General features: G+C 43.4%; 1 protein-coding gene across 9 annotated transcripts in view; it reads right to left on the bottom strand.

The window, feature by feature from the left end:
• The window catches only part of LOC142497640 (voltage-gated potassium channel KCNC1-like), a 79636-nt gene that overhangs the window by 29970 nt on the left and 31363 nt on the right, over nt 1-18303 (bottom strand). For 7 of the 9 annotated variants that reach the window (XM_075605708.1, XM_075605704.1, XM_075605706.1 and 4 more), the window contains 2 exons: nt 16536-17469; nt 53-247 (listed from right to left, as the gene is read on the bottom strand). In XM_075605708.1, the coding sequence (XP_075461823.1) occupies nt 53-247; nt 16536-17469 (1129 nt within the window). The remainder of the gene's footprint in view (nt 1-52; nt 248-16535; nt 17470-18303) is intronic. The other 2 variants (XM_075605711.1, XM_075605712.1) reach the window with 1 other exon arrangement.

The following is an 18303-nucleotide window of genomic DNA, read 5'->3' as shown; positions in this document are numbered from 1 at the left end:
TTAATGGAAGTGAGCGGTGAAGGTGGGGGGCATATGCATCAGAGGCGAATACCTTTGCGGATGTTGCCATCTGGGGAGTGTGCAAAGTCTCCGGTGGACAACAGGAAGCAAGCTCGGTCACGATTGTATCTCTCTCTTGCACCCGGGGTGACAGGAGACTTCTCCTCTGGTGACAGAGCCTGGTCTATAGTTGGGCAGTCCTCATTGGCCAGTGCAGCGTTGGCAGCATCCCCATTCTGCTTGGAGTCTTTAGGGATAAAGTGAAAGGAAACAAATAGATGCATCTAATATTAGTATCAGAATGGCAGGCCAATGCTGCATGAGGTGATCCAGGTGAAATGTGAGATCCTCAAAAGTCTGTTAAATTTGCGCTAATAACGACCGTTGCCGAAATAGGTAACGGGCGTTATTTTTCCTCAGCTGCACCTGAAAAAGCTACTGAGATGCAAAAATAACGTCCGTTAGGAAAAGTAGCAGTGCTATTAACGGGGATTTTCGGTCGCGCAGAGACGTATTAACCAAAACACTGCGCATGTGCATTGGCCAAGCGTTAACGCGTGTTATTAACTAATGCGTTAAAGTCGCGTTACTTATGTGTGTTACCTAAAGCTAATGCAATTATTGTTATAATATGGATAGCGTTAACATTTTTACACTTTTTATTAAACTGTTTTTTTGTTATTTATAGTGTCACCAGGAGAGCGACAGTACAGTAGTTTCGGTTGAATCCTTATGAAATGCCTAAGTGGTAGATTTTACAGATGCACAACAGAATATTAATCTTCCGTACTTGTGTGTTCCTCCTAGTTACAATAAAAGGGTGCATTGTTCAAGGATTTTACTTGTCTCTTTAGCATAGTAAAGTTGCTTGCTTCAAACACTTTATTGCGCCTGTGGGATTTATTTTAAAAAAAAAAAGCCCCTTTCAACAGCAAAAGAAATGTCTTCTCCTCTCCTCTCCATCTAAATCACAGCAATAGACATTCTACCTACCCGAGGGGTGGCCAACTCCAGTCCCCAAGGTCCACCAACAGGTCAGATTTTAAGGATATCTCTGCTTCAGCACAGGTGGCTCAGTCATTGAGCCACTGATTGAGCCACCTGTGCTGAGGCAGGGATATCCCTAATATCTGTCCTGTTGGTGGCCCTTGAGGACTGGAGTTGGCTATCCCTGATCTACGCCCTTGCAAACATCAAAGGCAGTTAAGTAAATCGCATACAGTATATCCTAATCCAGAGGTGCGCTAACTGGGGGGCACGCCCCCCTGAGATTGTTTGCAGGGGGCGCAGGGTTTACAGAGGCCCCGAGCGCATCCCGAAGGCACTTAAATGAAGTACCGGGTAAGCGGCGAAGGCCTCTGTAAACTGTACTTACCTTGCTCCTGGAGACACGTCGCCATGGCAACGCGGCATCAAATGATGCCGCAAGGTCATGTGACGTCACGTTGCCATGGCAACATGACGCCGGAGCCAAGGTAAGAGGGGGGTGGGCGGGCGCGAAGAGAGGGGAAGAGTCGGCAGGGTGGCGCAGGGAAAAAAGATTGCGCTCCCCTGTCCTAATTGATGACATATCAGCAAAACAGGTGTAATGAGGCTACTGAATCCAGTATAGACTATTGGGTCAATGCCTAAAAGACTCCTTGGTATAAAACCAATGCAAAACTACAGGAAAATAAAATGCTAAAACTGGAGATTGACTCCAGAAAAGAGACATGTGATTTCCCCTGGTTTTTGTGTGGGATGTAGTTTTTTAAAATTATTTTTCTCTATTACAACCACTGCTCCTTTTACTTGTGTGCCGATAGCATCCTTTTTTTAAATGAGGGATACAACTCTCAGACTGTTAGAACACATTTTTCATTAGTTCCATAATAATTATATCATCACATTGCTGTGATTTCTTTTCTTTTATTGTAGATGTTCAGTTTTTTTTTTTAATTGCTGATAACAGACGAGCCAATTAGTAAAGCTGTAGATTAGCCTCAGGTACAGTAACCTGCTGAGATGTATCAGGGACAAGAGCCACAGAATGAAAAGGAGGAGTCCTACAAGGATAAGGGTGGTAGACTGTTTATTATGGGTGTATTAAATGCAAAATCGAACATAAAGCATTAACTTTAATCTGACCTTGAATGACACATCTCCTTAATAAAACATGCAGTTAAAATATCAAGTGGCAGAGCATAATTGATCATCCTTTGAGCTATGCAGTCTGCAATTTATTGTAAAGACCAGAGGACACTAATATTTAATCATATGTATAATGGGATTGTTTCCATGCAGGGCTGCCAATAAAAAGAGCCATCATTCTCCATCATTAAGATCTCAATGCAGTACTGTTGATAGAAGCCAACAGTATTCCATGTTGTCTAATGGTGATGGCGCAGAGCTTGCTACGTGAAGGAGACGTTGCTGCAGATGTCCTGGCCAAAGTGGCCAGTGGTACAGTGTCAATATTCTCTTTTATATGCTAAGCTTTAAATATTAACTCAATGTGTTTCACATTTTCATCATTTTTCCCCCACGTTTTCCAATAAAACCTACGTGCCCCCTTAAACTACTTGGAGATAAATGACCAAGGAATGGAAGGATATGAGAACCACAGGTACCGGAAAAGGTAATATTGTGATCTGGGGTGCCTGGAGTTCTTCTTCGCCTCTGACTATCAATATGATGCATTCAGTAAGATTTTTACATGGTAATAACTAGGCAAACAGCACATGGTTCATCTGTCACCAGGCAGTTCTGCTGCGTCAGTTATCAAGGGCTGTATTCCAGACCCCCAGGAATGACCAGTTATGAGAGAGCCGCGGCTAAGGAGACCTGCTGTACGGCTTAGAATGTAACCACTTCTCTAGGAAGGACCGATTAAGTGATACTGCTGATTTAAATGCAAGATCAAGATGGCATATTGGTTGTTTCTGCCATCATTTTGGGGTGTTTCTTATCACCAACATGAATCCAACGCTTTCTGCGCATGTTACTCCCATGATCTGTGGATTATTGCTGTCAATCAGTTGAATTTACCTCTCCAGGGCAAAGCCCCTAGTGGAGTCTTCCATAGATACTGTTGCTATGTCCGACAGACCTGTTCACAGCAGCAGGTATGTAGGACAGAACAAGAGCTTCCCCGCAGGTTATTACTGCAGCTTTCTCACACTCCGTTCTAATTAACTCCCCAGTTTCTTTTAAAGCCACTCAGCAGGAATGGAAACACTTCAGTGGAAGATATCATGTGGATCCTAAGCTGTTTCGTCACGAGAATAATCTTCCAAATATCATGGAGCACCAAAGAAAAAAGTCACCCACTTTGTGCTTTGATATATCTCGTTTAGAAGATCACTCTGTTACATTGTCAAGCTGAGCCAATGCTTATATTGAAACATATTTATTTCTGTCCTAAAGAAGTCTCTGGCCCAGATCAGGGGTGGGCAACTCCAGTCCTCAAGGGCCAGCAAACAGGCCAGGTTTTAAGGATATCCCGGCTTCAGCACAGGTGGCTCAATCGGTGGCTTAGTCTTCGACTGCACCACCTCTGCTGAAGAAGGGATATCCTGAAAACCTGACCGGTTGGTGGCCCTTAAGGACTGGAGTTGCCCACCCCTGATCTAGATCCAGCTAAATCAGGGATCATAATGTTACCTACAGTGGCGGCCGCCTTTACTCTAAAGCGGCCGCCACCGCGGGAATTTTTAACCCGCGGACAGCGCACGGCTCTTTTCAGCCGGTTTCCCGCACCTCGGGCGCTTTCAATGATAAGCGCCATTAGCGCTTATCTGCTGAAGTAGCCGCCACGCGGGAAACTCCGATTCAAATCGGAAAAAAGCCCCACATTAGCCCGGCAAGCTTTAGAATAAAGCTGGCCGCAACAGTAAACATGGTTCAATGCTAATTATATGCAAAAACAACATCTGAATGACATCTCATTTGCCTAGGCCTAATGCCACGTCATTCTAGCATAATGTTGCGTTATCTCCCAAGAACTTGACGTTCCGTACGTCTCTGTGTGACTCTGATACACACCCTGAAATAGTGCCTCAGCTAGGGTTGAAAACGAGTGGAGAGGGGAAATAATCCCGGGAAATAACGCTGTGTTATTTAAATGATGCCTCGCTGTGGCGTTACCGTCATCCAGACACGGCAAAAGCCCTATTGCCGTGTCTGGATGGGAGTAACACCAAGTTTACGCACAAATAACGTAACGTTACTAACGCAACGTGAAGTCCCCACATTAACCTGAATGGATTTTTGCGGATATATAATGTTATGATAACCCCTCATTGTTCAGTTCTGCGTGGCAGCTAAGAAAGTGGGATCACTTTCTAGGGCCTTTGTGAATTTGGAGGAAGATCCTGAAGCATCTGCTGAGGTTCTGTATGTGGGTACGATGTTATCAAGCTTTATTGTTCATTCAGTGGGATGATTATGAAATGCGCTTTTCCCCTACATGAGAGAATTGTTAACCACTGCCTTTAACATCACACATGTTCCTGCTTACTTGACACATATCAATAGGGTAAAGAAAACCAGTATAGAAAATTAATTGTCTGTATTCATTGGCTGCAATGCAGGGCGGGGGAGTTCCCTCTGGATCTACATGCTAAATAGGTAAAACTATAAAAATGTCCGGTTCAGTATATGGAAATCCAGGAACCACGGCAGGCCTGGCCAATTTTACTCAATTATAGAGTTTTATTCATTACAGGACATGGCCTCTCAATCCTAGTATCCGTAGCCTTCTGGGATATAAGGGCTACTGGACCAGCTTTGCATTGCCTTTCTGATATACAAGTTGTAAATGAAAACTAAATTATTACAGACCCCATTCTTCTATTAGAGTGTCTTTTTTTTAATGTATATGGGTGCTCCTGAATGTCAAAATCTCACTGAGAGCAACTAGACTTTGATAGCGTAGTCATACTGTGGTGTGAGGAATCTGCCAGCCATAGAGGAGGAGGAGATGATGATGATGTGTTTGATGAATCAGGACTATGCAGTGTATGAGGGCACATCATGATGTGTATTTCACATGCTGAATACGTGAAAAGTCACCAATCTGGGGGGGGGGAGGGGGGGAAGACTACAATGGACCTTAGGTTTTGTATTTTGATATTAAAGGTGATACATGATTTATCCACAATGCTACTCAAACCTTGGACCTGTTTTTTTGGGGGTCCACTAACCCAAAGTGTGCAGATGCATTGGTGGTTATTTTGAAAGCCTTGTGTGTCCTGACCCAGAGGAGAGGAATCAGTGATCTGGAATTTGCGTGCCCTGTGCCAATGTATTAAGCCGACAGGTGCTAAAGCACGGCCACAGCGTATTACTATATTTTGAGTGAAGTGTACAGTAGAGCAGGAGTGCTCAACTCCAGTCCTCAAGCCCCCTCCCCATCAACAGGTCAGGTTTTCAGGATATTCCTGCTTCAGCACAGGTGGCTCAATCAGAGACAATCATTGAGCCACCTGTGCTAAAGCAGGGACTGATTGAACCACCTGTGCTGAAGCAGGGATATCCTGAAAACCTGACCTGTTGGGGGGCTTCGGGACTGGGATTGAGCACCCTGGCATTTTGCAGGATTGTTTAGCTGCTGAAATGCTTAACAAAACACGTTTGTATATGTATATTTTCACTTCGTGTTTTTATTCCCTTCAATGCACTCTTCTGAAAGACTGCTTGGTGTTAGTGAGGAAACCAAAACCTATATTTTAATGAATAAAATACTACAGATATTATCATGTTAGCAACACACACACAAATAACATACAGTATCCACACAGAGGGCAATGTAGAGACTAACATAAACCCACCTGCAAAGAGTATATAGAACTCTGCCACATTAAAACCTCCCTGTTGCTTTTATACTGTACAGTATCTGCAGTTCCGCACACACACAGCCACCGACATGAGATGTCACAACTACGTCCCGAAACAAACAGCCCAAACACACACAGATTCTGAGACTGAAAGCTACTGAGATACTCACAGCTACTGAGTGAGACAAACAGCTACAGACAGACAGTGAGACACGATCACAGCTACTGACTGAGACAGTGAGACACACTCACAGCTACAGACAGTGACACACATATGGCTACTGTGACAGTGTGCCACACACAGCTACTGAGCTACACACAGCTACTGACTGAGAATGTGATACACACACAGCTACGGTACTGAATGAGACAGCGTGACACACAGCTCCAGAGACAGCGTGACACACACAGTTACTGAGCCAGTGTGATACACATACAGCTACTGAGACAGCGTGACACGCACATACAGTTACTGAGGCAGTGTGACACACATACAGTTACTGAGGCAGTGTGACACACATACAGTTACTGAGAGAGCGTGACACGCACATACAGTTACTGAGGCAGTGTGACACACATACAGTTACTGAGACAGCGTGACACACATACAGTTACTGAGACAGCGTGATACACAGCTACTGAGACAGTGTGACAAACACACAGCTACTGACTGAGATATTGTGACACACACAGCTACTGACTGAGACAATGGCACACAGCAACCACCCTAGGCACCACACAGCTAAAGCACAGCTAATAAGACAGTCAAACACACACACACAGCTAGTGCAGCACTGAGACATACACAGCTACTAAAATACATACTGACATACTGTACACAGCAACTGTGACACAGCTCAGCTACTGGGAAATATACTGTACAAAGCCACTGTGACACATAGCTACTGAGACACATATACAGCCACTGTGACACTGAAACACACACAGCTATTGAGACAGTGATACACACAACTTCTATCATACTGAGACACCGTGCATAGTCGTCATTGAGGCATAAATCAAATGAGAGTGAGACCTACACAGCTACTAAGACACTGAACTGCTTACAGCCGTAAAGGCAGCGAAAGCAGCACTTATACTGAAACACACAAAGCTCCTGACATTGCACAACTCACAAACAAAATCCACAATTCAAAAACCAAATCCACAATTAATAAACCAAATCCACTGAGACTGATACACAAGCTCAGGAAAACTAGAAGATTTTCTTTACCCACATACTGTACCAATGCTCAAACATTCGCTGGCTGAGAAATGTTGCCAAATACCAAATACAAACACAATCTGTTTTCCCTCTGTATCTGAGCAGACAGCGCCTCTTGAACAAATGGTTCTCCCACCACTGCACTTTATTTTCAATCTTGTTAGTTTCAGATGGCGGGCACAGCCCTGGAGGGTAGAGATGAGCAGTTTTGTGTTTGTGGATTTGGATCCGCCTTGGATCGGCAGAGGCCCTTTTTGTCTGCGGATTTCCACAAAAAGGCCAAATTGCAGTTGGGGATTTTCATTTTTATTTTAGAGAGCAATCCAAAATCCGTGGCCGGATTGTTAAAAATCCAGACACGGATTAATCCACGGGGGAATATCTCCCTCTCCGTGGATTCATCTTGGTGTGTGTTTTTAACAATCCACCACGGATTGTGAAATCCGTGGATCGGATTCTTAAAAATCCAACCAGATTGTATCCAATGGCGGTTTTGGAATAACCTGCACACATTTTGTAGGGCCCAATTCGCAGACAGATTTTGGGGTGGGGGAGTGGATTTGGTCTAAAATATCCGGGAAAGGGATTTGGACTGGTTAGCCCATCTCTACTGGACAGGTCTATTATATAGTCATACTACCCATGTGAATTAAATATTATCAGTAGTTGAATTATAGGTCAATGTTGAATTTTCATTCTTTAATTACTGGCTGTTGATGCTATTTCCAAGGATAATAAACAAATGCAAGTTCCATTCATAGGAATTACAGGCTTGCAAGGATGCCACTTGAATAACGTCACACTGGTATTTATGTGAACAATAGGATTTTTTTATTCCCTAATTGCAAAGGAATCACAGCATATTTATTGTTCTGCAAAAAAAACAGAGCTGCCAATAACCTTTGTTTCTAATGTAACGATTGCAGAATATAACACCATGTTCCACAATGTTATGATACTCCACAACTTGATTGGGTTGTTTTATATTGGTATTCCATTTACACTGGGGATACCCTTCTCCTCCTGATAATGTGCAATACTGTATAAGTTTATGCACAGTAATATAGTTACAGTAAATCCCAGAAACACCTTTTTCCCTAGGTAGGATAAAGGTAAACACAATACTCACAGTTACAAAGCTGTGAAAGTAGTTTTACATGAACTGCTACCTCTAAAGTGAATGACAATAGCATATGTATAATAGCTTTCTGTGTTTCGTAAATCTGGCTGGCAGGCTCCTGTCATTTATACCGGGTTGATTTTGCATGGTGCATACCGCTCGCTAGGGGCCAGATCTATTCAGGGCTTTTAACGTCTTGTTGCCTAAAACGGTATCGGACACTATTTTTCCTGAGGTCAGTGCATATACACAAAGCTAATTATATTCAAAAACAATGGCTGTTGTATATCTCATTAGCATAGACTTAACGCCACGTTAAGGTAGCACAACCTTGCGTTAGCCTTGGATAACGTGGTGTTAGCTGGTTTGCAATAACATGTACTGTAAGACACATCATGGTCTAGAAAAGACGCCAAGGACTATCCCTCAGCAGGGACACCGCTATGGGGGAGAGCCGGCGCCGGTGTCCCAGGCTCGCTGGCTGGGGGGGCTCTCTGTCCCACGTCGTCAAGCTTCCACTACCAGCGCATGACGTGGCTCTCTGATGTCAGCACGCCGGAAGTAAGCTTGGCCCAGCTTCCGGCGGGCCGCGCGCTGATGTCAAAGAGCCCTGTCACGCTCTGGCAGTGGAAGCTTGACGACGTGGGACAAAGAGAGGAAAGATCCTGCAGGCAGCTGAGAGCCGGGGGAATGTATATGTATTGGGGGTTTTGGGGGTATTTGTATATGTATTGGAGGGCTTGGGGGCTTGGGGGTATTTTTATATGTATTGGGGGTATTTTTATATGGGTTGGGGTATTTTTTATATGTATTGGGGAGGGTTGTTTTATTTTATATGTATTGTTTTATTTTTTAAATGTATTGGGCTCTTTTGTAGATGTATTGGGGTCTTTTTTAAATGTATTGGGTTCTTTTTTTAATGCATTGGGGTCTTTTTTTAGATGCATTAGGGTCTTTTTTTTTAGATGCATTGGGGTCTTTTTTTTATATGTACAGGTATTTGGGTGGTTTTATATGTATTGCTTTCTTATAAGTATTGGGTAGGTGTTTTTTTGTATGTATTTGGGGGGATGGAGGAGGTTGTATATATTTGGTGGGGTTAGGATTTTTTTGTATGTATTTGGGGGTGGGAAGTTTTTGCATTGTGGTGGGAAGTTTTTTGGTATCTTTTTGTGGGGGGAGGGAATTGTGTGAGGGGGAGGGAATGAGTGAGCGTGGGCTAATTGACGGATAGAGAGGAGAGAGGGGGTGACTGAGGAAAAGAGGGAGTAAGAGTGAGACGCAGGGGAGAGAAATACATGTGAGGCGGGGGGCAGGGATTGAGTGAGCGTGGAGTAATTGATGGAGGGGGGGAGAGTGAGAGGTGAGACAAAGAGAAATATATGGGAAGAGGGAGGGAAATAGAGGGGGTTCGCGAGGTGTGAAATGTGACTCACAACACTGCCGACAGGGGGGCGGGGGAAGGACCGGTCAGAACTGTAGTCCTGGGCTCCTGGAAATCTGTTTGCGGCCCTGTCCTTCAGTATCGGACAGCAAACGTAAGCTGGGCAAGCTACCCGCCTATCTGAACAAGCTCCTCACCCCTACCACATGCAGCACTTATCATCTGAGATCTGACTCCAAAAGACTGTTAATGTCCCAAGGTTCAAAGTTTGGGCCGCTCCTTCTCTTACCGTGTACCCCACAACTGGAACAATCTATCGGAGACTCTCACAGCCGCCACCAGTCTAAGTTCTTTCAAAACTAAAGTTGTCTTACATTTTAATCTGGTCTGTAACTGTTACATATGCCTATAACATATACAGCTGAACCCTGTTATAGCGCGAACCGCTACAATGTGGATCCGCTTGCAATGCGGTCTGAGTGTGGCTCCCAATTTAAAAGCATCTCCAAGTTTTTTTTGTTTTTTTTTAAGCGAAATGGCCGCCACGCGAGGACATACCCGGCATCTGCAGCTCGGCATCTGCAGCTCTCTCCCTGCTTCATCAGGCTGCGTAAACGTGCACGGCACACATCTCCTAGGTTTTTTTTTTTTTTTTTAAACATTCAACGCCACACCAATTCTATGGTGCAGTGGTACAGAATCCCTATTAGCATATGAAGGGTCATGGGTTCAATTCCTGCAAGGTATGCTAAAATTATTAGTGTGCGGGGTAGGGGAGGTGTGTGTGTGTATGTGTCTGTTAGCAATAAAGCATTGAATGTTATTAAAAAAAAAAAACACCTTGGAGATGTGTGCCACGCACGTGGACGCAGCCTGAAGAAGCAGGGAGAGAGGAGAGGGCTGCAGAGAGGAGAGTATACAAAGGAACTGTCCTGCGCTCTGGTATACAGTCCCAGCACCCGTAGGTGTCAGTGTGAGTCACTTAGGAACGGGGTGGAGGGTGGAGATATGAACCTCTAATTGGGGCTGGGAGGGAAATCCCTTACCTCTAGACGCTCTCCGATTTGGGTCCTGCTCTCTTATGACCTCCGTTTTCCAGCGTGCAGCCATCAGAAATGTCGAATAGGTAGAAAGAAGATCCGGCGCTACTGCAAGTGGCAAATATCCAGGCTACTTCCGGGTTGAATTAAAAAACTTTATTCGGACATCACACACACAAGGCTACACCACGGTCTCCACCTCATGTGTGTATGTGTCCGTTAGCAATAAAGCATTGAATGTTATTTTTTTTTAAAACACCTTGGAGATGTGTGCCGCGCACGTGGACGCAGCCTGAAGAAGCAGGGAGAGAGGAGAAGGCTGCAGAGAGGAGAGAGCTGCAGATCCCGGTAAGTCCTCACGCGACGGCCATTTCGCGATCCCGGTTATAACACGGTCTCATTATGTGGACCCCGAGCACCGCGTTATAATGGGATTTAGCTGTATTATCTTTAACTGTGCATCCAATGTCTTGTATAAAATGTATAACCCTGCTCACTTAATGTAACTATGTATTTGTAACCATGTATTTGTCATCATAACTCTGTTCCCAGGACATACTTGTAAATAAGAGGTAACTCTCAATACATTACTTCCTGTAATTTGTTTTATAAATAAATAATAACATGTAGGATTCACAGACACACCAAAGCCAGAGACCCTCATATCTGCAAGACGACTGCACCGACTTCATCCTGCCTCCAACGGTGACGTCACCTGGAAGTGACATGCCCTAATGCCGAGCACTGACATGCCCTACTGCCGAGCACTGGAGAGTTTGCCATCTGATACTGAGGGATAGTCCTGGCGTCTCTTCTAGACCTTAATGGTCTTACATGTTATTGCAAACCAACCGATTTGTGAGTTGAATACCTTTTTGCTTCTGATTTTAATATATAAAGCATTATTGCGCTATATTTGTCTCTCTGTTAAACTCCTTATATATTGGGAGAAAATCCTATTTCTAGTCCTATGTAGATGCACATAAAAGATCAACTATCCACATAGAGGAGGTTTTAACCAACAAATGTTTGAATAAATTTACCATCATGTGAGTGGTACTGATCTGGTCCACTCAATTATTGACTGATTATTCTAGCAGTGTTGCACTATATATTTTTCTTCACTTATTTTTATATTTCATAGTCTGGATGGGAGTAACACCACATTAAATCCCTACGTTAACCTTAACAGACCTTTGTGGAGAGGAGTAGTTAGGTGAAATGCCTCTTTTACATATAATTACCACTAATGGCCATTATAGTTAATGCATGCTCTTTCTGGCCGAAAACAGGACTTAGCACTACGTAATTGAGCTTTGAAGATACATGTTAAGGCAGAACAGCACCTTAACTCACTTAACCGAGCTCTGCAGATTTGGACCTGGCTAATGATTTCTCGAGACATTGGTATATTATGCAAAGGTAGCTTTGGCTCTTAGTGCCCTATTCTAAGGCTGGCTACATTCACTGGTGTTCTTGTTTTGGTTGTAAAAATGTGTAATGCTTTGGTTGCTGGAACTTGAGGGGAGCGGGAGTAGGAAATGTGAATGGAGAGGGAGTGGGTGACGGGGGTCAAGGAGTGGAGAGAGAGTGATATTAGGAGGGGGGGAGGGATTACACGGGGAGCATCCCCACCTGTTCTGGGTCCTAATGGGTTAATTGCAGACCGGAAGCTGCCTCTCTCCTGCGGGCCCTGCCTCCTCCTCTGATACAATCCTTCCCTGATGTCAGTGGAGGCAGGGCCCGCAGGAGACAGGTACAGTAGCCTCTGGTCTGCAGTTAAGCTCTGCAGATTGTACAGCTGCACTGGGGGAGGTAGGGACCTGTGTGTGGGGAGGTGGGGGGGGGTGTGAAGTTGGGGAACCTGTGGGGTAGTTTGTGTTGGCGCGCGTAGGGGAAGTTGTGTTGGCGCACGGGGTAAGCGGTGTTGGCGCGCGCAATGATGCTTCCCCACCGTCCCACGTTGGGAGCGGGGGGGGGGGGGGAGGGTGTGGGGCAAGAGCGATGGGGGGGGAGCGGGCCCACAGGCAGCAGGCCGACACCCTGCTTCCTTTTTGGACCTCGGCTCTGTGCATGCTCACGGGAATCGCCGGCAATTTTTTTTAAAAATATAACGGGCGGGACCCCTAACTCACGCGAACCCCAGCAGACCCCCATGTTGGCGGCCCTGTGTGTGTGTGTGTTTTCTCTGGAGGTCCTATGGGGGTGAGGGGGCTTAGAGAGGATGAAGGAAGGGGGGTGAGAGGATGAAGGGTGCGGGTGAGAGAGGATGAAGGGAGGAGGGATGAGAGGATGAAGGAAGGGGCATTGAGAGAGGATGAAGGGAGGGGTGAGAGAGAATAAGGGGAGAGAGATGAGGAGGGGTGAAACAGTCTGGGAATTTGTGGGAGGAGCATTAAGATTAGTATTGCTCGCCATGTACAGTATGACTGCAGGTCAGTTATTTACAAATGATCTGACCATTACGTAATTTGTTCTAAATTTCACTCCAAGCATGCACCAATTTGCATCAATTTGCACTATTTCATATTCTATTTCCTAAAAAAATCCATGGAAGGGCACTACCTCACCAAGACTCCTCTCCAGATTTTTTACGAAACAGAATATAAATTGCTGCAACTTGGTGAATATTTGGAGTGAAATTTAGAAAAAATTACGTAACAGTCAGGTCATTTATAAAGAACATTCTTCCCCACCAACGATTCTCGCGCGCGCGTCGCACCTTCCACCATTGTGTCCAGTATTTTTGGACAAGCCACCTGGCAGCCCTAGATCTGAGCTACATTCACCTTGAGAACCTGCCCGTCCTCACCTATTTACAATGACATTTATTTCTTTAAACATGTTCTTTTCTGACTATCCTGGTCTTCCTGGCGAAGGAGAAAGTCTCCCTGGAGTGGATTTGAAATGCTGACAAACCTGCCTAAGGGCCGTTCTATACTGTACGCGCGTGCCTGTGCGAACGTGCGTGCACGTGCCGCATACTTTTTGTGTGTATGCTGTGCGCGAGTGAGGTACTGTATGTATGTGTATGTATGTGTGTGTGTGTGTGTGTGTGTGTTTGTATGTATATGTGTGTGTTTAAATAAGTTTTGAAATAAATAAATACTTTAATAAATTGTATATTAACATTGTACATACATACACACACACACATACATACATACACGCACATATACATACACACATACACACATACACACACATAAACATACATTTCAGCAGCGGTAGCGGTGCAAATTCTTTATTTTCTTCGTCCTCTCCCTTGTCGGCCGGTTCCACGCACACTGTCGTGCGAGCGTGCTGCACCATTACAGAAAGGCTGACTAACCTCAGCCAACTAAAACCGCCGAGCGCGCGCACGCAGTATAGAACAGCCCTTTCACAGAAACTTGCAGGTTGCAATAAAACAGAGACCTCACTGTGTTCCCCTCCACTATCTCATGGCCAATGTGTGAAATACATTTCGTGATAACAGTGTCAGCGCGTAACTGATAACAATATTTGATTGATTCACTTTATATTCTAAGATTATTTTAGACCTAGTTTTATTTTAGTGCTGCTCCTTCCTGGAGGTACTGTAACAACATATGTGAATGTGCTAAGCTAAATAGTAGGTGGAAACTTAATGAGGAAAAGCCCTCTCCAAATGTTCTCAGCTTCTTGTTACAGCATAACAGGAGAGAAGCCATGCAAAATGTCAGCAATATTCTCAGACAGAAATAAATAGGGTGTATTACAGCTCTGCATAATTCATTCTAATTGCAGTTGAACTTTGGGAGTCATAAAAATTGCACAAGGTTTTAGCTGCAGAATTGTTGTTTACTATGCCACCCGTAACTACTGCTTTCTGTGCACGGTACCATTATTAATATCTTTATTAATATCTTTAGCAAAGTATCTTAGCATAGCAAAACATTTGGCTTAAATAGCCACCACCCTGAGATGAAGTTGCAAACATTGGATCTGTGATATAATTAGTAATAGATCAAAAATGTCCTCCGTTTTTATAATAAGGTGATTTCCTGATGGTTCACTATTGGCTCATCATCTTTGAGCACAAAAGGGACCTCATGCATTGAACACACCTAACTAATCATATTTAAATTCGGGGGAGTACTCTATTTACATCTTACATGCTGCTGTTGAAGGCAGGTAACACAGTCTCCACAATGTACCTTCAAGACATTGCATATGCTTAAGAGCCATACAAAATGGTCATTCAGGCCACTGTGAAGCTACAGTAAATTGCATTGAGATTTAGTGCTGATTTTTCTGGCTTCTGCTTTTCCTTTAGCATCACAAACCTGCCAATTTCTCAGTTTTCTTGCTCTTATGTGTTAGGCAGCCACAGCACAGAAAATATTAGGTTTGTGCAGTTTCTAAAGATGCAGGAGCCAGAGCCATGCACTTTAGCAATGCAGTGCCATTAATGACAATACAAATCCAAGATGGCTGCTCCCTGACTCAGGTGAGGAAAAGCATATCTAAGATTTTTTTCTTTATGTTAGATTTCCTTTTATCAGGTCAGGTTAAAATTCATTTGTCTACCAGTTTGTCAATTGCTGGAAGTGATTTGAGTTATCAACTGTACAGATGCGGCGGCCGTTATTCGAACAAATCACGGAGCCGTTTTCGTGTGCTCTGCTGTATTGCACGCGCAATTAACGCGGCCAATCGCCCCAGGCACACGTGTTTATCGCGGTTGCTTTGTTTGAATTTCATGGATTCTGTTTCTTTGTGTGCAATGAAATGAATGAATTGTAATGTGTACAGTACTGTGCTACTGAGTTAATTTCAGGTGTTTAAAAACCAGAACACTAAAATTCCCTTTTCTGCACTCGCATCTAAAGGCGGTGCGGTTGGTCATCCTTCACCAAAATCAGTGTGTGCAAGCTACCCCGACTATTTCATTGGTTACTGTACGTTAATTACAAGTGAGTCAGACAGGATGAATATTTTGTAAGCACAAATGTTGTTTTAGTTAGGACCCACTGTTGGTTATAGCTTCTGAACCTGCTAACGCCAGTGAAACTTCACTATCACACACAGATACACATACAAAGTTCAGAACCGCTGATGCAGTTCAACACACAGCACTCATGTTCTAAAATTGTAAGCCTGTGCTTTTATTGCTGATGTGTGCTCCATCCAGGATTGATTGTTTCATATATGTTTAGTGCAAGCTATTTCTTCTTTACTCAAAATAAGTGCTCGTGGCAGAGGGGCCATCAACATACTGCAAAGTAATGCATTGCTGGCTCCTCTAGCACTGAAGGGATAAAATAGTGCAGTGCTATGCTAAATAGGCAGGTGTTTCAAAAGGGGCGTAACCATGCAGCAAAATATAAGATCATCATGTCAACACTGGATTTACATCAGTGTTATATTTGAATAAAAATATATCATAAATCATTATAATCTGTTAATAGTCCTTTGGTCTACATGAGGTCTATTTGCATATATTCTAATATAGAAGGGCACTGCCAGTACGAGTGTACAGAAGGTGTGCCCTATGGCTTCCACTGTCTAATGAACAAGGACTCAATTGGTGTTTGTCAATTTATGATAACAGTGTAATATCTGTCAATTAATATTTGCCAAATTGCAGGTAGTTTCGTAAATATAAATAAATTAACTGGCTAATCCCACTAATGAAAAGGAACAGGAAACAGCACAGTAAACTGCATTACATCTTTACCTTCTATTGCATTTTACGAATGGGCTCCATTGAGTCTTTGCACTCGGTTTCTGACACGTCAAGAGCCTCTACTTGGAGATGTAAATATCTGTCTATCATCCAATTTTTGTAGCTCTCCATTTAAAATTTTTTTTTCATTGTTTCAAAAATAATAATTTTAAATACGTTAAGCTGTTAATATCTGTCATATATGATATACTTGTGCATGGTGCTGATGAATGCTCTTGACAGAAAGTCATTCATTCTTACCTGCTCTGTTGATCTCAATGATTTCCTCCTGAGCTAATGGGCAGGAATCTCCTTGAGCACTCATATGGGGAGACTGCATGTCTGGTTTGCAGTAATTGGGTGATCCAGGTTGAGGAGGCCGGGGGATGTGTTTGTTCTTTTTCTTTGGTAGCTTCTGCTTAGCCATAGCAAGGGAGTAGTACATTCCAAAGTTGTTCACGATGACAGGTACTGGCATGGCGATAGTTAGCACACCTGCCAAAGCACAAAGGGCACCCACCAACATGCCCGACCAAGTCACTGGGTACATGTCTCCATAGCCCAAAGTTGTCATGGTTACCACGGCCCACCAAAACCCAATGGGGATGTTTTTGAAGTTGGTGTGCGCACTGCCCGTGATGTCATCTGGGTCAGCACCGATCCTCTCCGCGTAGTATATCATGGTGGCGAAGATTAAAACCCCAAGTGCCAAGAATATGATAAGAAGGAGAAACTCATTCGTACTGGCTCGTAGTGTGTGGCCAAGAACCCTGAGCCCAACAAAATGACGAGTGAGCTTAAAGATTCTCAGAATCCGAACAAATCGGACAACCCGAAGGAAACCTAGGACATCCTTGGCGGCTTTGGAAGACAGGCCACTCAAGCCAACCTCCAAGTAGAAGGGTAAAATGGCCACAAAGTCTATGATATTCAAGCTGCTCTTAATGAACTCCATCTTGTCAGGGCAGAACAAAACACGCATGAGAAACTCAAAAGTGAACCAGATCACGCACATGCCTTCTACGTACGTGAGAAAGGGCTCAGTCTCCACTTCCAATATGGTCTCCGTCCTGGTGATGTTGCCTTGCTTGTAGACCTCAGTCTTGTTGTTGATGTCATTGAATGCCTCATGGGTCTCAAGGCAAAACGTTGTGATGGAGATAAGAATGAAGAACAGGGACGCAAAGGCGATATACTGCCAAACAAACACAAAGAATACAGTTATACAAATGACAGAGACTTGATGGAAAAGAAAAACAAATACAAGTTTTAAGAGTTATAAATAATGAACTAATTAATCAGTACTATACTTATTCCTACAGGGATGGACTGTGTGTCCAATAAAGTGTGACTGTTATATAACATTGCTACTACTATGAATGGGATATTGCTGGAGTGTTGTAGTCTTAGTTTTTCGTAGTCACAGCTTTCTTTCCACCATAGCACATTCTGTTCTTATGGAACACCGTGCTCTTTTGTAGTGGCTGAGGACTTTGTGAAACAACATTGCCTTTTTTGTTCCTGGTTTGCAGGACTTATTCTCTGTTCTATTATTGTTTCTGTTTTTATTTCTGCAGGATGATTAACGTTTCACCTTTGCGTGTCCAACTGTGTTGCTTTATAAATTATATCAGTTTCTCTCCCACCCTCAATAATTAATGAAAACTTACATTTTTATCCTAATGCAAAATATCCCTCGCTGTGAATTTTTGTTGTGTATTAAGTATTTCTGTCCTGAATTTGCAGAGTTATTAAAAATACAATAAATGATAAAACAGCAGTAAGAATAATAGAAAATGTGATATATGCAGTGTTTACTATGGCTTAAAAATTTAATAATACTGTACCTGGTTTAAAGGCATTTTAAAATGTATTTAACATTGCAGAAAAGCTATTCGGGCCATATTTAAGAAATATTGACAGTATCTATGCTTAGAAAGTATAAAGGAATAGAGGCTTCCTAAAATAAATACATTTTTCTTTCAATGGAAAATGGAACTATAAGTCTGTCAGTAATAAAGAGTAATGG

Source organism: Ascaphus truei, chromosome 6, assembly GCF_040206685.1.
Source record: "Ascaphus truei isolate aAscTru1 chromosome 6, aAscTru1.hap1, whole genome shotgun sequence".
NCBI lineage: Eukaryota > Metazoa > Chordata > Amphibia > Anura > Ascaphidae > Ascaphus > Ascaphus truei.
Note: the sequence above shows the minus strand (reverse complement) of the source record. Positions and strands in the feature narration are given on the sequence as shown.